General features: G+C 46.5%; 10 protein-coding genes across 10 annotated transcripts; 5 read left to right on the top strand and 5 right to left on the bottom strand.

The window, feature by feature from the left end:
* Positions 1-518: 518 nt before the first annotated feature.
* On the bottom strand, positions 519-1,494 carry LOC6501349. Its single transcript, XM_001955008.3, has one exon. The coding sequence runs from the start codon at positions 1,277-1,279 to the stop codon at positions 593-595; it is 687 nt and encodes a 228-aa protein (XP_001955044.1). The 5' UTR covers positions 1,280-1,494; the 3' UTR covers positions 519-592.
* Positions 1,495-2,407: 913 nt separating this feature from the next.
* On the bottom strand, positions 2,408-3,535 carry LOC123257701 (glycine, alanine and asparagine-rich protein-like). Its single transcript, XM_044717584.1, has 2 exons — positions 3,420-3,535; positions 2,408-3,355 (listed from the first exon to the last, which is right to left on the bottom strand). Exons 1-2 carry the CDS (start codon positions 3,432-3,434, stop codon positions 2,525-2,527), a joined length of 846 nt encoding a protein of 281 aa, XP_044573519.1. The 5' UTR covers positions 3,435-3,535; the 3' UTR covers positions 2,408-2,524.
* Positions 3,536-4,543: 1,008 nt separating this feature from the next.
* LOC6501347 (putative mediator of RNA polymerase II transcription subunit 17) lies at positions 4,544-5,670 on the bottom strand. Its single transcript, XM_032449769.2, has 2 exons — positions 5,565-5,670; positions 4,544-5,499 (listed from the first exon to the last, which is right to left on the bottom strand). Exons 1-2 carry the CDS (start codon positions 5,577-5,579, stop codon positions 4,645-4,647), a joined length of 870 nt encoding a protein of 289 aa, XP_032305660.2. The 5' UTR covers positions 5,580-5,670; the 3' UTR covers positions 4,544-4,644.
* Positions 5,671-6,183: 513 nt separating this feature from the next.
* Positions 6,184-7,643, bottom strand: LOC6501346. The gene has a single exon (XM_001955005.3). It carries the CDS (start codon positions 7,196-7,198, stop codon positions 6,503-6,505), a length of 696 nt encoding a protein of 231 aa, XP_001955041.1. The 5' UTR covers positions 7,199-7,643; the 3' UTR covers positions 6,184-6,502.
* A 715-nt stretch (positions 7,644-8,358) lies between these two features.
* LOC6501345 lies at positions 8,359-9,610 on the bottom strand. The gene has a single exon (XM_001955004.3). The coding sequence runs from the start codon at positions 9,294-9,296 to the stop codon at positions 8,556-8,558; it is 741 nt and encodes a 246-aa protein (XP_001955040.1). The 5' UTR covers positions 9,297-9,610; the 3' UTR covers positions 8,359-8,555.
* A 472-nt stretch (positions 9,611-10,082) lies between these two features.
* Positions 10,083-11,489, top strand: LOC6499240. The gene has a single exon (XM_001955003.4). The coding sequence runs from the start codon at positions 10,570-10,572 to the stop codon at positions 11,356-11,358; it is 789 nt and encodes a 262-aa protein (XP_001955039.1). The 5' UTR covers positions 10,083-10,569; the 3' UTR covers positions 11,359-11,489.
* A 553-nt stretch (positions 11,490-12,042) lies between these two features.
* Positions 12,043-13,286, top strand: LOC6499241 (harpin HrpN). Its single transcript, XM_001955002.4, has one exon. It carries the CDS (start codon positions 12,279-12,281, stop codon positions 13,164-13,166), a length of 888 nt encoding a protein of 295 aa, XP_001955038.1. The 5' UTR covers positions 12,043-12,278; the 3' UTR covers positions 13,167-13,286.
* A 76-nt stretch (positions 13,287-13,362) lies between these two features.
* On the top strand, positions 13,363-15,135 carry LOC6499242. Its single transcript, XM_001955001.4, has 2 exons — positions 13,363-14,208; positions 14,275-15,135. The coding sequence occupies exons 1-2, from the start codon at positions 14,194-14,196 to the stop codon at positions 14,995-14,997; spliced, it is 738 nt and encodes a 245-aa protein (XP_001955037.1). The 5' UTR covers positions 13,363-14,193; the 3' UTR covers positions 14,998-15,135.
* A 95-nt stretch (positions 15,136-15,230) lies between these two features.
* Positions 15,231-16,425, top strand: LOC6499243. Its single transcript, XM_001955000.4, has 2 exons — positions 15,231-15,348; positions 15,411-16,425. The coding sequence occupies exons 1-2, from the start codon at positions 15,304-15,306 to the stop codon at positions 16,341-16,343; spliced, it is 978 nt and encodes a 325-aa protein (XP_001955036.2). The 5' UTR covers positions 15,231-15,303; the 3' UTR covers positions 16,344-16,425.
* Positions 16,426-17,326: 901 nt separating this feature from the next.
* LOC6499244 lies at positions 17,327-18,047 on the top strand. The gene is made up of 2 exons (XM_001954999.1): positions 17,327-17,341; positions 17,400-18,047. The coding sequence occupies exons 1-2, from the start codon at positions 17,327-17,329 to the stop codon at positions 18,045-18,047; spliced, it is 663 nt and encodes a 220-aa protein (XP_001955035.1).
* The last annotated feature ends 779 nt before the right edge of the window (positions 18,048-18,826 follow it).

The following is an 18,826-nucleotide window of genomic DNA, read 5'->3' as shown; positions in this document are numbered from 1 at the left end:
ACAACGAAATATTTTTAAAATTTTTTGTCAAAATTCCTGGGGGATCCCCTTCAACATTGTAAAATGTGCTTGGAGCCACAATATGGTCCACAGCCATTGTTATATCTTGGTCAATTTCCATCCGATTCTTGAGCGGAATACCTTAAACGATTTGTTGACCGATTCTCAACCACTGTGCATTAAAATCTAAATACGAAATATTTTTAAAATTTTTTGTCAAAATTCCTGGGGGATCCCCTTCAACATTGGAAAATGTGCTTGGAGCCACAATATGGTGCACAGCGATTGTTATATCTTGGTCAATTTCCATCCGATTCTTGAGCGGAATACCTTAAACGATTTGTTGATCGATTCTCAACCACTGTGCATTAAAATCTGAATACGAAATATTTTTAAATTTTTTTGTCAAAATTCCTGGAGGATCCCCTTTAATATAGTGAAAAGTGCTTGGAGCGACAATATGGTCCACAGCGATTGGTATACCACAGTGCTTGGTAAAGAGGATATGAAAAATGTTTGTTATAAATTAGAAAATACCAAAAATTTTATTCAAGAAAAACAATTTAACAATCGAAATGGGTAAAAAAATGCTTTAGTGTCGCAGACGGCTGAGGATCGAGGCGGGCAGATAATTGGCTTCCGGCGCCTGGGGTTGAGGGGCAGCCCGGGCTGGGGAAGCTCCTCTTGAGGCGAAGTTGATGGCATTAGCCACTCCCCCGTTGATGGACTGGCTGGTTCCGCCTAGTTGGTCGTACTGGGACTGGATGGCCCGCTGGGCATTGGCAGCATCCTCGGGAGTGCGGTACTTAACAAAGTGCACCTCCGGCTTCTGGTTGGCATTCTGACGGACGGCGTTGAACTTCTGGGCCAGCTCGCCGATGTCAGTCTGCTTGTGGAGAACGTAGATGGCGGTCTGCTGCTGAGCAGCCTGCTTGGCCAAAGCCAGGACAGCGTTCTCGTAGCCGCGGTTCTCCGGAGACTTGATGAAGATGACCCTCACGCTCTTCTTCACGGAGGCCAGGGCCTTTTGCAGGGCATCGCGATCCTCAAAGTCGGCGTCGTTGGCGTAGAAGGTGTAGAACTCCTTGTGCACCTGCGACTGGGGTGCAGCACTGTAGCTGACTGGTCCAGCCAGTCCCCCAGTAGCAATACCTCCTGATACAGATCCTCCACTGGTGCTACCAATACTTGCTGTAGACCCTTGGCCGTAATTGTAACCGGAAGACAATCGACCGGCAGTGGTGGCGGCCACAAGGCATAAAACAATGAGTGCACGCATCGTTGATGGAGTGTTCTATAAGAATGCTGCCTGTATCTTTATTAACTAGCTTTTATACCGCCAACGCGACGACGCTTTAAATTAGACTAGAAAATCTAGTCGATTTGAGCCGTCGAATCGAGCGTCTCGAAGTTCCCGTCGCTTCTGGCTGCGAAGCTCGAACGGAAGACCCAAACCCGATCATCGATCTCTACTCACAAATCGTGAATGGCTGATGGGTATTGGCCATCGGGTTTCGGAATGCTGTTAATCTGCTAACATAATTTCGCTCTTAACACATTTAACACATTGTTTTGAGCAAAGGCAGCTTCAATCGCGCCGCCGCATCCGATGGCAATTCCGAGCTCAAGTCCAAGCTCCGAGCTCGAGTCCAGTCGTTTTCCGAGCGGAGATTGGACTCAGACGTGGACTTGGACTTGGGTTTCGATTGCCGTGATTCACCCATAATTGGCTTATAATTTATGCAGAAGACCGATAGCTCGGCTCTTGCGATTGTTTTGTTATATTGGAGCTTGAATATGTATACAGAACCGCTTATTTGTTAATGATTTCAACAAAAAAGTGATCGTCAGCTTAATAAAATTAATGATTAGATTTTTGTTTTTATGGCTAATCAGGTTTCGATTGGGTATAAATCTTCTTTGCCTTCGTATGTGGGTTGCACTTGAGATTCCTTTCTAATTGTACGTGACACACGACGGGGCCACCTCGGAAACCAGGTCATCTAACTGTTGTTGGCAGTTCAGCGACTTTGAGCTGTCACCGGGAGAGAACCAGTCCCCGGATCAGTATAAATCACTAGCTAGTAGCTGAAGTTTTGTGGGTGGATCTAATCTTGTAGCAAATTAATTTATTTGGCAGGCTCATAATTAGTTCAGAGATTTGTATTGAATGTTTTTGATAGCTCCGGATGCTCAGAAAGCCAATCAAAATCTGTTCTCTATCTATACCACTTGATCTTGATAACGTTTCCTCCAGCTATTTATAGTGTGAAGGGCATTGTTCGAATATATTTATAAACCATCTGCACACAAACAAGTTAGCCATTAAATTATATGGCAAAATCGCAATAAAAATGCCACTCTATAAAGTAAGCTTGTGTGTATAAAGGAAGCCATTGTTTCAATATTCGTTTTATATGTTTGAAATTTATTATTGTAATTATGCATTAGTCAACAACGTGTAACAGGAAGAGAGAACTCTCCAGTCTGTTTCTCTTAGGCTAAGTCCAAAACATTATCCTTCTTAGAAGCGGAGGCGGCGGAAGACAGAGGTGGGCAGGTAGGCGTTGTCGGGGATCTGAGCGTTGACCTTCTGGACCGGTCCAGCAGAGGCGAAGTTCAGAGCGGCGGCAACACCTCCATCATGAGCCTGAGAGGATCCTCCCAACTGGTCGTATTGCGATTGGATGGCACGCTGGGCGTTGGCAGCATCCTCGGGGGTGCGGTACTTGACGAAGTGAACCTCGGGCTTGTTGTTGTTGTTGCTGCGGATGGCGTTCAGCTTGTTGGCCAGATCACCGATGTCGGACTGCTTGTTGAGAACATAGATGGCGGTCTCCTGCTGGGCAGCCTGCTTGGCAAGAGCCAGAGCGGCGTTCTCCAGGCCACGGTTCTCGGGTCCCTTGATGAAGACGACGCGTAGTCCCTTGTTCACGGAGCCGGCAACGCGTTCCAGTTCTTGGGGCTCATCGAAGTCCTGCTCGTTGGCGCTGAAGGTGAAGAATTCCTTTTCGAGTTCACCAGTGGGGGCTGGGGCGCTGTAGGAGACGGGGGCGCTCAGGGCATCACCACCTCCGATGCTGCCTCCAAGGCTGCCAAGACCAGCATCCAGGGAGCCACCACCCAGAGATCCACCTCCCAAGGATCCACCTCCAAGAGAGCCACCTCCAAGAGAGCCACCTCCAAGAGAGCCACCTCCCAGAGAGCCACCTCCCAGGGATCCTCCGCCAAGGGAGCCACCTCCTAGAGATGCACCACTGCCTGGACTGAAGGAAAGCCCGGAGCTGGAGTGGCCAACAGGCTGATAGTTATAGCCGAGCTTATCGGCGCAGGCAACTGCCACTAAACACAGGACCTGAAGCCAAAAAGCAACGTGTTATCCTGGGGAATAATCCTTGGGCCATTAACGAAATACTTACGATGAAGGCACGCATCTTGAGCTGTTAACTGGGTTCTTTCGATCTGAAGTTTGAACTGCTTCTGTCTCTGGCTGGGAGCGATCTTTATTATTTATACAAATCCATCTTGGAGGCTGATAAAGACAAAGATACCGCCGCGGCGAGGGCGCTGCATGGAAATCGCTTTGATGCCACTGTGTTTGCCGCCTACCATGCTTTTGCTTCTTTGGTTTTTTAATGTTCGGCGCGGAATTTTTTTTGGTGATGCTGCTTTTGAATGGGCAGTGGCGGCTGGTCGAGGTGGGTTATTCAAATATTCGAGTTTTATACAATATTTTACAAGAATTCATATAAAATTTTAAAATTAATATGTCGCGAGCACACCGGAATGAGTTTGTCATTCAGATGGGTCATAATTAGGTATTATATAAAATAAATATCTTGCACAAATTCTTCGGCAAGGCTAAGAGCTTGTTTTATGTAGGACATCTGCACTTGGGTTTTCCGCTTCACTGAAAGCTAAAACGACAATCGTTTTGTTATCATAATCGTTGTCGACACATCTGTTTAGTTCTGATTTATGGACATGATTCGAGCGCTATAATTAGCGGGTCTTCTAATGAGGTGTTTGATATACCGCCCTCGGTTCGATGGTTCTCATTTTTTCTTAGTAATTTTTATTGGTCTAAGGCATATATTCGTATAATATAATGACGTAATTAAAATAAAAATTTTAAAATTGGAATGCATGTTTACTTATACAAAATTTTTGTTACATTTGTTTCTGTTTACTTTACTGTTTACTTTCCCTTAAACACTACCATGAGGATGCTTATAATTCTTAAGCTACCAAAATGAAATGAATGATAAACTTTTAACTTGTCCAAACTAAGTAGAAGTACAAGTTCTAGATAATATTGTATGTCCATAGAAAAAGTTATAAATTGTACAGAATAAAGTAAAGTTTTGTCACTACATCCTTCAAATTGATGGTTTATTTACTAAAAATCATATAATGATTTTTACATATCTAAACGGAATAACAGTATATCATTCCCTAGGTCTAATAGTTCTATATTGCATAATCTTTGTCTTTATGTTAATGGCATTTACCGAAATTATGTTTAAGAAATTAGAATCACATATTTGTATTTAATTTTTTTTGTTTATTTTTAATCAATAAGTTTCAACAATAACATTTGTAACAAAAAGGATACAGCTAAATCACGAGGTCATTTTTAAACTTTTACAAACGACGACGGAAGACCGAAGTGGGCAAGTAGGCGTTGTCGGGGATCTGGGCGTTGGCCTTCTGGATAGGTCCAGCGGAGGCAAAGTTCAAGGCGGAGGCGACACCTCCATCATGAGCCTGAGAGGATCCTCCCAACTGGTCGTACTGCGATTGGATGGCACGCTGGGCGTTGGCGGCATCCTCGGGGGTGCGGTACTTGACGAAGTGAACCTCGGGCTTGTTGTTGTTGTTGTTACGGATGGCGTTCAACTTGCTGGCCAGATCACCAATGTCAGCCTGCTTGTTCAGAACATAGATGGCGGTCTCCTGCTGGGCAGCCTGCTTGGCAAGAGCCAGAGCGGCGTTCTCCAGGCCACGGTTCTCGGGTCCCTTGATGAAGACGACGCGCAGGGCCTTGTTCAGGGCGGAAGAGACCTTCTCCAGCTGCTGGGGCTCATCGAAGTCCTGTTCATTGGCGCTGAAGGTGAAGAATTCCTTCTCGAGTTCACCAGTAGGGGCTGGAGCGCTGTAGGAGACGGGGGCGCTCAGGGCATCACCACCTCCGATGCTGCCTCCAAGGCTGCCAAGACCGGCACCAAGGGAGCCACCACCCAGGGAGCCACCTCCCAAGGATCCACTTCCGAGAAGGCCACCTCCCAGAGAGCCACCTCCCAGAGAGCCACCTCCCAGAGAGCCACCTCCCAGAGAGCCACCTCCCAAGGAGCCACCTCCCAGGGAGCCACTTCCCAGCGATCCTCCTCCGATGGAACCACTGCCAGGAGCAAAGGAAAGTCCTGAGCTGGAGTGTCCCACGGGCTGGTAATTGTAGCCAAGTTTGTCGGCGCAGGCGACGGCCACCAGGCACATAACCTGAAAAAAAAAATTGGTTATCCATGGGGTGTCCTGTAAGGATACTGATTTCTGAAATGACTTACGATGAAAGCGCGCATTTTGATTGTGGTTGAGTGTATGGAGGTTCTCTTGGATCGGAGTACAAATTGCTTCTGCCTATGACCGCGGCGGTGGTTATTATTTATACGAATTGGATTTCGAGGCTGTCGGCGCAGCTTCTCGAAGACAAAGCGATCGCACGGCTAAATTTTTTTTCCGCCTACAAAGTAAGCAGCGATCGGCCATTGTTCGAGCTCACAGGGCGAGCAATTCAGCTTTGCATAAATGTTATTATAAGGAAAAGCGATAAAAACAAAAACATGAGCATAAAAATGCAATAACCGATCATAAAGCGGCCAGAAACATCGAAAATAGATCTGATCAGACATATATTTGGTTGTGGAAGCATTTAGTATTTTACGTTTGTATTTGGTCGAACTGGCGCTCTTCAATGTCACTGGATATAGACTCTACATACATTATTGTGTTTTTATTTAAGGATAAATAATATATAATAAATATATTTTTATTTATATTTTATATTTATAAAAATATTTAAACTGGATTCCTTTTGTCGAAGCAAAAGCTTGCTAGAAAGTCTTTGAATTTAATCATTTAAAATTCGAAGCTCGGGAAACCCAAATGTTTGTGGTTTTGGTTGAATCGTAGTTTCCCAATGCTATGAAATTTTTATCGATACAGGGTTAATTTTGAAAAAATGAATGGACAATCTTTTTCTGCTTCGAATAGTAAATTGCTTGGCCTCACTTAATTTTTGTTTAAAAGACCAAATAACAGTTTCTCCAAATTGAACCTTAGAGCTTACAATCTTCATTTTAAAGACCGTATTTTTCCGTCTCGACACTCTATTCTTCACAAGTCACAAGTAAATGAATTAAGTTAATCTTGATTTTCGTTTTTATTCAATTATAATCATTACAAAATATTAAACAACAGTCAGTTCAGGTCTATCCTTGAGTCCTTAACGGATGCGCAGGCGACGCAGGATGTTGGCGGGCAGGTAGGAGTTGCTCACAGCTCCGGGTGGGGAGTAGTTGCTGCCACGAGCGGGGGCGGCCGGGGCGGCGGAAGCGAAGTTGATGGCGTTGGCCACGCCTCCGTTGATGGACTGGCTGGTGCCACCGAGGTTGTCGTACTGGGACTGGATGGCGCGCTGGGCATTGGCAGCATCCTCAGGGGTGCGGTACTTGACGAAGTGGACCTCTGGACGCTGGTTGGCGTTCTGGCGGGCGGCGTTGAACTTGTTGGCCAGATCACCGATGTCGGTCTGCTTGTTGAGGACATAGATGGCAGTTTTCTGCTCGGCAGCTTGCTTGGCCAGGGCCAGGGCAGCGTTCTCCAGTCCACGGTTCTCGGGTCCCTTGATGAAGACGACGCGCAGTCCCTTGCTAACGGCGCCGGCGATCTTCTGGTTGGCCAAAGGATCCTCGAACTGGCTCTCGTCAGCCTCGAAGGTGTAGAACTCCTTGTTCAGCTCAGCGGCAGGTGTGTAGCTCACAGGGCCACTGGCGGCCGAATCGTAATCACCAGCTCCTGAAGCACCTCCGAATCCGGAGAAGGAGGGAACATTGTCGGAGGCGGCTCCGCTGAAGCCGGCACCGTAGTTGTATTGGGCGCAAGCGGCACCAATCAGGCAGAAGGCGATAAGGAAACGCATGGCGATAGAAGAGATGTTTTGAAGTAGTGGGTGTGCTGAACAGGCAAAGGCCAAGACTGAATCCTGATACTTCTGCGATCCGCTTTTATACCGATTAAAGACGCACTAGAACAATGGGGGAACCCATTCCCGACGGGTTGCTCCATAACTCAACTAGTTTTTTATGCAAAGCGGTGCGCTTATGAAATGATTATGCAAAACTATCCAATTCCAAACATTCTTGCCAATCCATTCTATCGGCGACCCCAGACTTTCTGCCCAATTGCAGACGCGTTTTTCTGGACCGGTTCACGGCGCTTAGTTCTATTCTTGGCCGGCCTAAACGTAGAATTCGACATCTGGGGAAAACTAAAACTGCAAAACTGTCGAACTTGTTTGGCAAATAAAAGTAAGAGCCGACCATAAATGTTCTGACGGTCGTTAAAGTCCAATACAATGTGATGCATTCTAGGAGTTCCGCCTACGAGCGATAAAAAGTTAATATATGCATATTCCTATGCTGATTCTATTGATAGTTTATGAATATTTTGTCATTTGTTTAGCTCTGCCATCGAAAGTGGGTTTAGAATATTAAGCAACTTTTTAGTTTAAGGTTCAAGATCAAAAATAATGTCGGAAGATTTCTTTGAACTTTTGAGAAACTGGTTAAGCATAGCCTGGGAATTCCAAGATCACTCTCTATATAAGAGGCTACGACATTTGATCGCGCCAGTTTGACATTGAATGATAGAGTCAAAAGGATTACTTATAAATTTAAAAATGATTATGTCAAAATTCTAAAATTTTATAATTTAGATTAGCTAAGGATTCTTAGATTCTCTTAGGGTACTGACCCTAAAATAATGATCCTGAAAAAAAGATTGATAAAAATATTTGTTATGGATTCCTGTTATAGTAATTTTAGCATTCATATCCTCATAACCATACTGGGAATTATAAAAACACCATCCAAAGATGTAGCTCAATGTTCCAAATGTAGTTCATGGCTGCTTTTTAACGTATTATTAGATCTTCTACTAGCACAAGAACATAACATAATTTTTAAAAGGAATTCTACCATATCATATTGACACATAGCGAGATATCAGTACTACTTGATAAGACCTTAAATGGTACATCGATCTGCTGTAAGTTAGCTGGAGGGCTTTCGGTTTATACATTTGGAATATTATGTCAAGAAAAATCTACCTATTAACTATTACATTATTATTCTATTTTTTAATTATTTAATGACGTTTTTAAGGTGCGAAACAACAATGATACACAAAAACAACTTATAGTTTTTTTTTTAAATTTTTTTTTAATTATAAGAAAACATGAAAACTAGACAACAAATCAGACAACTGGCATTTCCTGTTTAAAGACGAAGGCGACGGAAGATGCTGGCAGGCAAGTAGCTGGGTCCTGGGGCGCTGGCAGCTGGAGCAGGAGCGGGAGCCGACTGGGAAGCGAAGTTCAGAGATGAGGCCACTCCTCCATCGTGGGACTGGGAGGATCCTCCCAACTGGTCGTACTGCGACTGGATGGCACGCTGGGCGTTGGCAGCATCCTCGGGGGTGCGGTACTTAACGAAGTGAACCTCGGGCTTGTTGTTGTTGTTGTTGCGGATGGCGTTCAACTTGTTGGCCAGATCACCAATGTCGGCCTGCTTGTTCAGGACATAGATGGCGGTCTCCTGCTGGGCAGCCTGTTTGGCCAGAGCCAGGGCAGCGTCCTCCAGGCCACGGTTCTCGGGTCCCTTGATGAAGACGACGCGCAGGGCCTTGTTCAGGGCGGAGGAGACTTGGTCGGAGGCAGCGGGATCGTAGAAGTCACCTTCGTCGGCGGTGTAGGTGAAGAACTCCTTCTGGAGCTCAGCCTGGGGAGCAGCGTAGTTAGGGGCAGCGACGGATTGTTCTCCAACTGGTCCAGCGAAATCCGAAATGGGCGCGGCAATAGATCCTCCAGGAGCAGCGGCAAATGTTGGGGAATTGCTGCTTCCCGCTCCCGAGGGCTGGAAACTCAATCCGGAGGCGGAGTGGGCCACTGGCTGGTAGTTGTAGCCAAGTTTATCCGCGGCGGCCACGGCAATCAGGCAAAGGACGATAAAGGAGCGCATGGTGACTTGGTGGTTTGAAAAGATGATTTGTTACTGCCTTGGCTCTCCGCTGACATCGCTTTTATAGGTGCAAGATTCAGTTCTTCGCCAAAGTGGTCAAACACTGCATTATGATTGGAAATGAATTATGAAGAGTTCACATTTGCCTTAAAAATGCATAAATAACCGATTAAAATGCGGCTGCTTTATTATTATATTTTTATGATTCGTCACGCTGCCGCTGCTGTTGCAAATATTTGCATGGCTCTGAACATAAAATCATGTTTTGTGTTTTTATTTTGGATTTATTTCTGCTCACCGAGGAGCCCAATGCAAATGAGACGACGACCAGAATCAGCTGGCTTAAAGTTTGGAAATAAGATTCGGGTGTGGAGTCGCGATTCGGATTGCCAAATCAGATGGCGCCAAGTAATTTATTAGGAGCCCAATTATCGAATTATCTGATTTGGCGCTGACAAGCCGCTTCAGTGCAGTTGTTAATTAGCTGGCCAGCGGCCTAGCCAAATCGCAACTTAAAAGATGGCAGCTATATTTAGCGATGAGTCCGCCGACGCCACCACCGCTTCACTTCCGGTGGACGGACTCCGGACGGACACCGGACTGCGGAAGGTCGCCTCCACCCGCAATATTTGCATAAAGCAGAAATCGCAGAAACCAAGACGAAAGACGAAAAAAAAACAAAGCTGCTGAATAAGGCAATAATAATTTCGCGAATCGTTAAAATATTTATTTTTGGCAGCAATATCGCGGTTAGGCGCGCCTCATTTGCATGTGAAACAGCCTGTCAAACGTTTTGTTTGCTCTCCGGCCGATTTTGGGTGACACTTTTCATCCCGTCCGGATTTGGATGCGGGCTTTTCGATGGATACGGATCCATATCCATAAGTAACGGCCGACCAAATTGCTTCGAATGGGGTTTACACTCTTTTTATAGCTAGAGTTTTATTGATTTTAACGATAAAGATACATGAAAATTCCATATAGACAAGGTTGGTCTACGAATAACGCGAATTATTGATTCCGCCAGCATATTGAATTTAATACGAGTTTTATGGCATCAGGTCTAACATGGGCTTCTCTTCCTTCTAAGCGAATCAGTCGGAACTAGAGGCGTCGGTGCACTCGCTTGCATATTTTACCGAACGAAGGAGAACGATCTAGATGGCCAAAATCATTCGTTTTTATGTAGCTCACTTAGCATACCATTCTGCATAAAAGCCTAAGAATCACCAGCCACCAGCATCAAATTAAGAAATCAGTTAACCAACTCAACATGCGTCAATTCTCCGCAGTCCTTGCAGTCCTTTGTCTGGCGGCTCTCGCCTCGGCAGATAAGTTGGGCTACAACTACCAGCCAGTGGCCCACTCCGCCTCCGGATTGAGTTTCCAGCCCTCTGGAGCGGGAAGCAGCGATGCCCCCACTTTTGCCGCTGCGCCTAGCGGATCTATTGCTGAGCCCATTTCGGATTTCGCTGGTCCTGTTGGAGAACAATCTGTCGCTGCCCCTAACTACGCTGCTCCCCAGGCAGAACTCCAGAAGGAGTTCTTCACCTACACCGCCGACGAAGGTGACTTTTACGATCCCGCTGCCTCCGACCAAGTCTCCTCCGCCCTGAACAAGGCCCTGCGCGTCGTCTTCATCAAGGGACCCGAGAACCGTGGCCTGGAGGACGCTGCTCTGGCTCTGGCCAAACAGGCTGCCCAGCAGGAGACCGCCATCTATGTCCTTAACAAGCAGGCCGACATCGGAGATCTGGCCAACAAGTTGAACGCCATCCGCAACAACAACAACAACAAGCCCGAGGTTCACTTTGTCAAGTACCGCACCCCCGAGGATGCTGCCAACGCCCAGCGTGCCATCCAGTCGCAGTACGACCAGCTGGGAGGATCCTCCCAGTCCCATGACGGTGGAGTGGCCTCCGCCCTGAACTTCGCCTCGCAATCCGCTCCAGCTGCCGCCTCTGTGCCCGCGGCCACCGCTCCCATCTCCTCCTACGTCCCGCCAGCGACACCTGGAAGCAGTTACCTGCCCGCCAACATTCTGCGACGCCTGAGATTTTAGATTTTAACATAAATTCGAAAATAGACATTCCTCCGTTATTGTTGAGATTTTTATGCGAAATAAATCTGTTTGTTAATGTAAATTGTCAAGTGGCTTGCGGATCTGATCGTCCAACATTCCTAGGCATGCCATCTATTTGAATTGGAATTTTCGCATTCAAATCCGTTGTCTGGCAAACGGGTTCGGGCATATTGAATTATGAGTCCGTAGGTCTTGGGCTGTTTGTGAAAATTGCAAATGAGCGGAAACTTAAAATGTTTTCTGTATAATCTTGTGCGTTATAATCTGGTGTATAACATATGGCTTATCGGCTACTCGGCTACTTCTCTACTCCGGTTGCCCACGCACTTCGTCGAGATTGAGATGACTTCGTTTGACAAATTGCATGTGACAGACGACAGCGAGCAATTTAAAATTATTAAGCTGGGAAATTAGCCCAAAACCATTGGCTAGAGTCTTACTTTCAATCATCCTCTTTGTCATTTGCATAACAATATGGGTAAACAAAAGAATCTGGCTACTGCATAGCCAAACAATTTGGAGCTGCCACCGCCTAGCCCTTTGTGGCGGTTGACCTGGCGGCACCCCACCCCTTTTGATTTGCATACAAATTTTGTTTTCCGTAAGCTGCAAGTTCATCAAATTTTAATCAACACCGCCGACTGCCGCCGACGCTGGCGCTACCTTAGATATTTTTGGCCGTAGTTCAGCTTTTGCTTTAGACTAAACTGGCCAAGAAGAAAAACAGAAAAACAGGTTAGGCCCAGACAATGCGAACCTTATCGTGATCTCTAACCGCCGAGACACGCCTGTTCTGATTGACGCCCCGTCCGTGCCATGGCATATAAATGGCCCAAAGTCTCACTCCGACATCATTCTGACTTCTGGCCTCAGAGCTCCAACTAGAACAGCAAAGTAAAATGCGCGCCTTCATCGTCCTGTGCCTCGTGGCCGTCGCCTGCGCCGACAAGCTCGGCTACAACTACCAACCCGTGGCCCACTCCAGCAGTGGACTGTCCTTTGCTCCTGGCAGTGGATCTGGTTCCGGCTCCATCTCCCTGGGAGGTCTTGGCGGTGGCAGCGGATCCTTGGGAGGACTCGGCGGCGGTAGCAACTTCGGCAGCCTAGACAGCGGCCTGGGTGGTGGTTCCCTGGATCTGGGATCATCTGGACTCGGCTCTGGACTTGGTCTTGGATCTTCCGGTCTTGGATCTTCTGGTCTTGGATCTTCCGGTCTTGGCTCCTCTGGTCTGGGCTCTGCTGGTATCAGCGGTCCTGTCAACTACGATGCCCCTGCTGCTACCGGTGAGCTCGAGAAGGAGTTCTACACCTTCAGCGCCAACGAGGAGGACTTCGATGAGCCCCAGGCTTTGGAGCGCGTTGCCAGCTCCGTGAACAAGGGTCTGCGCGTCGTCTTTATCAAGGGACCCGAGAACCGTGGCCTGGAGAACGCCGCTCTGGCTCTTGCTAAGCAGGCTGCCCAGCAGGAGACCGCCATCTATGTCCTCAACAAGCACACCGACATTGGCGATCTGGCCAACAAGCTGAACGCTATCCGCAGCAACACCAACAACAAGCCCGAGGTTCACTTCGTCAAGTACCGCACCCCCGAGGATGCCGCCAACGCCCAGCGTGCCATCCAATCGCAATACGACCAGCTGGGAGGATCCTCTCAGGCTATCAACGGAGGTGTTGCCAACGCCCTGAACTTCGCTTCCGCCTCTCAGGTGCGTCAGCCCAACGCCCGTATCCCGGAGAACTCCTACCTGCCCTCCTCCGTAATCCGTCGTCTGCGTTTCCGTCGCTAAGCGGTAAAGGAATTTATTCCACCATAGCTGCCATATCTTTTCTATATGCCATTTGTTGACTTTTATGTTATGTATTGATTTGACGAACGAACCCGAAATACAATTGATTTTTAAATTAAACCTATGGGAACTCGGTTGAAGAGGGCAGGACGGGCTGGGACATAAAGTTATCAGTGTCATGTCAAAGATTTGATGGGTTTTCGGCCACTCACTCGGCGGCGATAGAAAAATTGCATAGATCGGCATTTATTACGCGACCTGAGTGGCCATAAAAATTCCGAAGCGATGGCGCCAAATGGAATACAAGTGGAAATCAATAAAAATTTACATGTTTTGGGATGCAGGCAAAACAATCGCCGAAATTTTTTTATCATAATTAAAATGTTAATCTGCGTGAAGTAAAAGGTTAGACAAACTATTAGCGGCCAAATTTATGGCAACTGCAAGACGGAACCAATACTGCGGTCACATACAAAATGTATAATGTATGAGTGATAACAGAGTGGCCGGATGAATGGCCAATAACAACGAGCCAAAGTGGTCAACGACAGCTCTTTTTCAAGAGCACCCACTACGGCCGATTTGCATAAACAGAAAAGTCGTCGGGGTCTGTTTAGAAAAATCATAAAAAATTATGCTCACCCGCAAACTATACAGAAAAAAAAACAAAATAATTAACGTAAACACCAACAACTAAAAAGCTTTGGATTGCCATAGATTAATGCAACAAATGTCGAGTAAAACAACAGGCGACAAATGACAGCGAATGGAATGGAAATTGGTGGAGCTGCAAAAAAAGCTGATGAAGGAGCGATTGGCGAATTGCCGGCGATTTGCCCGAAATGAGGTGCAAAATCGAAGACAACCAATTAAAAAACCAAATTTCGAGCAAAAGGAAAAACAGAAAACACTGCCAACTGCAGCTGTTGGTTTCGCATAAAAGAGCGTGGGCGTCGTGGAGTTGGACATACTTGGTCTTCATCCAGCAATTCGAGCGGAGTTATCCATTCCTTAAAAACTAAACAAAATGCGCGTCCTTATTGTGAGTATTTCCGAAGTTAGCAATCAGGACTATAAATGACTAAAACTTTTTTCCTTTCCTCCGCAGGCTCTCTGCTTTGTAGCTGTTGCCAGCGCTGCTTCCCTTGGCGGTGGATACAACTACCAGCCTGCCGCTGCTGCCCCAGAGCCGTCCTACGCCGCATCAGGACCTGCTTACACCGCTCCCCAAGAGCAGGCCTCCTACAGCGCTCCAGCCTCCTTCGCCCCTGCTGCCATCGCTGCCCCCGAGGCTGCACCTTCTGCTGATGCTCCCCGCTATGCTGCTCCCCAGGCTGAGCTCCAGAAGGAGTTCTTCACCTACACCGCAGACGAGAGCGACTTCAACGAGCCCGCCGGTTCCGAGCAGGTGTCCCAGTCTCTCAACAAGGCCCTCCGCGTGATCTTCATCAAGGGACCCGAGAACAGCGGCCTGGAGAACGCTGCCGTGGCCCTGGCCAAGCAGGCTGGACAGCAGGAGACTGCCATCTATGTCCTGAACAAGCAGGCCGACATCAGCGATCTGAGCAACAAGTTGAACGCTATCCGCAACAACAACAACAACAAGCCTGAGGTTCACTTCGTCAAGTACCGCACTCCCCAGGACGCTGCCAATGCTCAGCAGGCTATCCAGTCCCAGTACGACCAGCTGGGAGGAACCTCCACCATCCAAAACGGCGGAGTGGCCCCCGTTCTGAACTTCGCTTCTCAGCCTGCTGCCCGCCAGGTGGCCGCCCCCTCCGCCCCTGGAAACTCCTATCTGCCCGCTTCGGTGCTCCGATTCCGCAACTAAGGGAGTCCACTGACCTTACTGACCTAAGACCAGACTGACCCATCCACGATTCCTACGCACTCGCTGCGAACCACATTTGTTGCCTAGTTTGTAGATTTGGCGAATTTCAAAATGACGAAATAAAATTTATTGTTAATTAGAGAAAGATTTTGTAAGCGGTTGAATTTTGTAACACATCTTCGGCGACATTGAACTACTTACCCTAGATGGAGGGTCGATTTTTATCCCGATTTGGTTGCTTTTAGTCGACGACTTTTGCGGGAATGAAATTATAAAATGGCTCGCAGACTGGTTAGGAGCTGACAAATGTTTTTTGCTCTTCACCGTGGTTATATCATGCTGGGAATACTGGTGAGCTTACCTGGGACTCGATCCAATTTGCATAAATACTTATTATTTTATTTCTGTCCTAGTTTCTTATGTTGCTGGCCAGCAGCTCGGCGGAGTTGGGGTACCAGTATCAGCAGAATAGCTATGGAGAAGCTACCACTGGTGGCGGATATCCCATTCAGCCCAACGATCACTACCAGGAGCATGCGGCCTTCCACAAACACTTTTATGCTTTTGAAGCACCCTACGACTCCACAGAGGAGGCTGATTTGGTGGAGACCAAGTTGGCGGACCTATCGCAGAAGAACCTCCAGGTGGTGTTTATCAAGGCACCTGAGAACAAGGCAGTAGTGGGAGCCCTCAATGCTTTGGCCAAGCAAACCACGGAGGATAAGACTGCGATTTATGTGCTCAACAAACAGACGGACGCCCACGAACTGGCAAGTGAGCTGAGCGCCTTGAAGCCGCAGCACAAGCACAAGCCCCAAGTTCATTTTGTTAAATACAGGACAGAGGCGGAGGCTGCCCAAGCCCAGCAGTACATTCAGGCGCAGTACGGCGGAGCGGGGTCTTTGCCGCAAGCTGGGCAGTCTTCCTCTTTGGGTTACTACCCGGAGCAGCGGCCGCAGTACGACCAGGGCTACTATCCGGACGCGGCAACTCCTCCGTCGGGCCATCAGTCCTCATTGCAACAATCTGCATATCCGGCCCAGGGATACTTACCGCCGGTACCCAGCTACTCTTCTATTTCTCAGGGCTATAGCTCTGCAGCAGTATCATCTGCTGGGAACATAGATTTGCCTCCGGTTCCTGAAGCCCAGCAGGATCTCACAGCCAGCTACAACGATGCCAATGTGGATTACCGGACAGCAAGATCGCAGGGCTTTGATTTCAGGGTTAACGAGCGACGTCGATCTGGGAATCGCATGGTCTTTCCGTCGGAGGGGGGAACTGGAGGCTCCTCTAGGTTATACCTGCCACCTGGCCAAGAGAAACGGCGACGACTTCGAATCTAGGGCCTTGCCGAATTAAGCCATTAAATTAGTGCCATAAGACTGTCCCATGTGTAACTAGTTATAGCAGAAAATAAAGCTGACGATCTACAGTATAAACTTGTTAAACTAAACAGAGTTGTTGGCTGAGTTTATTTAATTTATTGACTTTTCAGCTAAGCATTAAAAATAAAAAATTATATGTTATTATATTTTAAATGAAAAAGGCACTCTTCATTATGCTTTATAGGTTCATTCTGAAGATGCTCTACCGTAGCTCGATCCATCTGTAAGATCACATCTGTTGAGCTGTGAATTTCGTTAAGAGGCTTATCGAAGATCCGAACCTAGGCCAAGAAAAAAATCAAAATGACGTGTAAATTAACAAATCAGTAGCCATAAAATGTCGGTCATAAAAATACCTGGCCGGGTGAAAGTAGGGCTGCGGAGGTGTAAGCTGGAGGGAAGTCAAAACAAATGGTTTTGTCTATGACAGGCGACAACAATGGGACCCCAATAGTATATGAAAATATTTTATAACTAATTCAAATTGGGAGCTCATTTGTAAATTTTATGCGAATTAAATTCAAGTTCAAGCTGGGCTCTCGGGTCAACCAATATTAGTGTATAAGTATTGGCTTTTGTTTAAGTGTTGATATGTATTTTTGCAGTTTAACTGTGTGAGTCTTGTGTCTTGCAAGCCCACAAATTTGCATTTCAAAATTGAACGACATTAACATGGATAATCGGAGCAGGCAAACACAAAACCAGAGCAAAGGTTTGCACAAATCTTTTATAAAGAGTAAAATGAATGCAAATGCGAAAAAAAGATAAATAAAATCATAATGAGAGACGAAGAGGCCGAGAAGTCAGCTAACTTTCGAACGGCTATTTGTTTGTGTCGTATATAAGGATGGATTTGTTGCTGGGACTGGATTATAACCATTCAGAGCGTCGAGCGGTAAAAATCGCTAAGACACCACCATTCGGACGTTAAACATTCAGCCATGTACTCCTTGCTGGTAGGCTTAAAGCTAAAACATATTTTTTCTTGAATTTTAACAAATAATACGATTACAGATTTTTTGCCTATCTATTGGTTTTTGTCAAGCCCTTGGAGACGTATATTTACCAGCGGAAAATGAGGTTGCATCTGGTCGGCTGGCCACGGAATATTTCACATACGCCGCTCCCCCGGATGATGACACGGCGGCCCCCTACCAGGCTGCCTGCCAGCTTGCTCAGGTCATTTCCCCGCCGCAACAGGTCGTGTTCATACGCACTCCGGAGACAAATGTCTTTAGCTTGACCGCCAAGCAACTGGCGACCAATAGTCCACTGGATATCTTTGTACTGCAGCGGCAGGCTGATGCCGCGGCATTGGCGCAGCAACAGGCTTCAATTCAGCAGCAGGTGGCACCTCAGCCATCGGTGCACTTTGTCAAGTACCGAACGCCGGCGGATGTCACCCGAGCTTTGAGCATTTTGCGCAGCGACTACGACAGACTGCCGGGTAATAGTATAAGTCACGCCATCGAAAAGGCTGATGTCTTGCACTTAAACTCGCTGGCTCCACTGAAGCCTTCACCTCCCCACAATCCAGTGATCTTTAAGATCCGGCCAAAAGATAGCGCCGAGTACGAGACCCATGAACAGGCCAGCGAATTGGAAACTGCCAAGTTGCAGGCATTATTCCGGGAGTATCTGCCTCCAAGAAAGCGTCGTTAAGTCTCTAGAAATTTTAGGCTATACTTGTCAAAGACTGTTTAAAAGTTATTTAAATTAAAATCTAATTAGTAAAGCTGGTGCGTTCCTTTATACATTATGTTGAAATTTCGATAAATCATGGCTAAAAGACACATGTGTTGCAAAAATAAATATATACCGTGAACATTTATGGGGCTAATTTTGAAGTTACTAGGCAAATATTTGATAAACTAGTTTATAGCCAATATATTTTTTAACAAGCTGCTATTGTCAAAATGCCGCTGTTAATTTAATGCTAATATGGTTTTCATGAAGCGCGTATTTGTTTTTGTTAACAAAGAATAAATAAGCAATAGTGAAAAGATTCAAAATTACATGGGATTCAACGGATTTGAGTTACCAATGAAAGTAAATACATAATTTCTCAAACAAAATATCGCTATGGTCTGCGGGAGGGTGTTGGCCATAAATTATTCAATATACTTGGAATGCCAAGTTTTCGCAAACAAATTTAATTTAAATTTCAATCAAGAAACATTTAGTTGTTATGTCGCGGGAGGATATCTGGCGATGGAATACGTTGTTTATATATAGCTAGCTATTATGAATAATTAATTACACAGCCTAAGACCGTAACGTTTTACTTCTGAGTTTCTGTGAAGCAGGCCAGCCCACACTTTGTGGATTATCATGAAAGTATCTCGTGGATAATCATTAAGGTGTTGGTAACCGACTCCTGCCCTCCACTCCCCTATCCAGGCAAATGTTTTCTTAAGCAAATGTCGCCGTCGACGATGTCG

Source organism: Drosophila ananassae, chromosome 2L, assembly GCF_017639315.1.
Source record: "Drosophila ananassae strain 14024-0371.13 chromosome 2L, ASM1763931v2, whole genome shotgun sequence".
Taxonomy (NCBI): Eukaryota; Metazoa; Arthropoda; class Insecta; order Diptera; family Drosophilidae; genus Drosophila; species Drosophila ananassae.
This window is presented reverse-complemented; position numbering and strand designations above follow the sequence as displayed.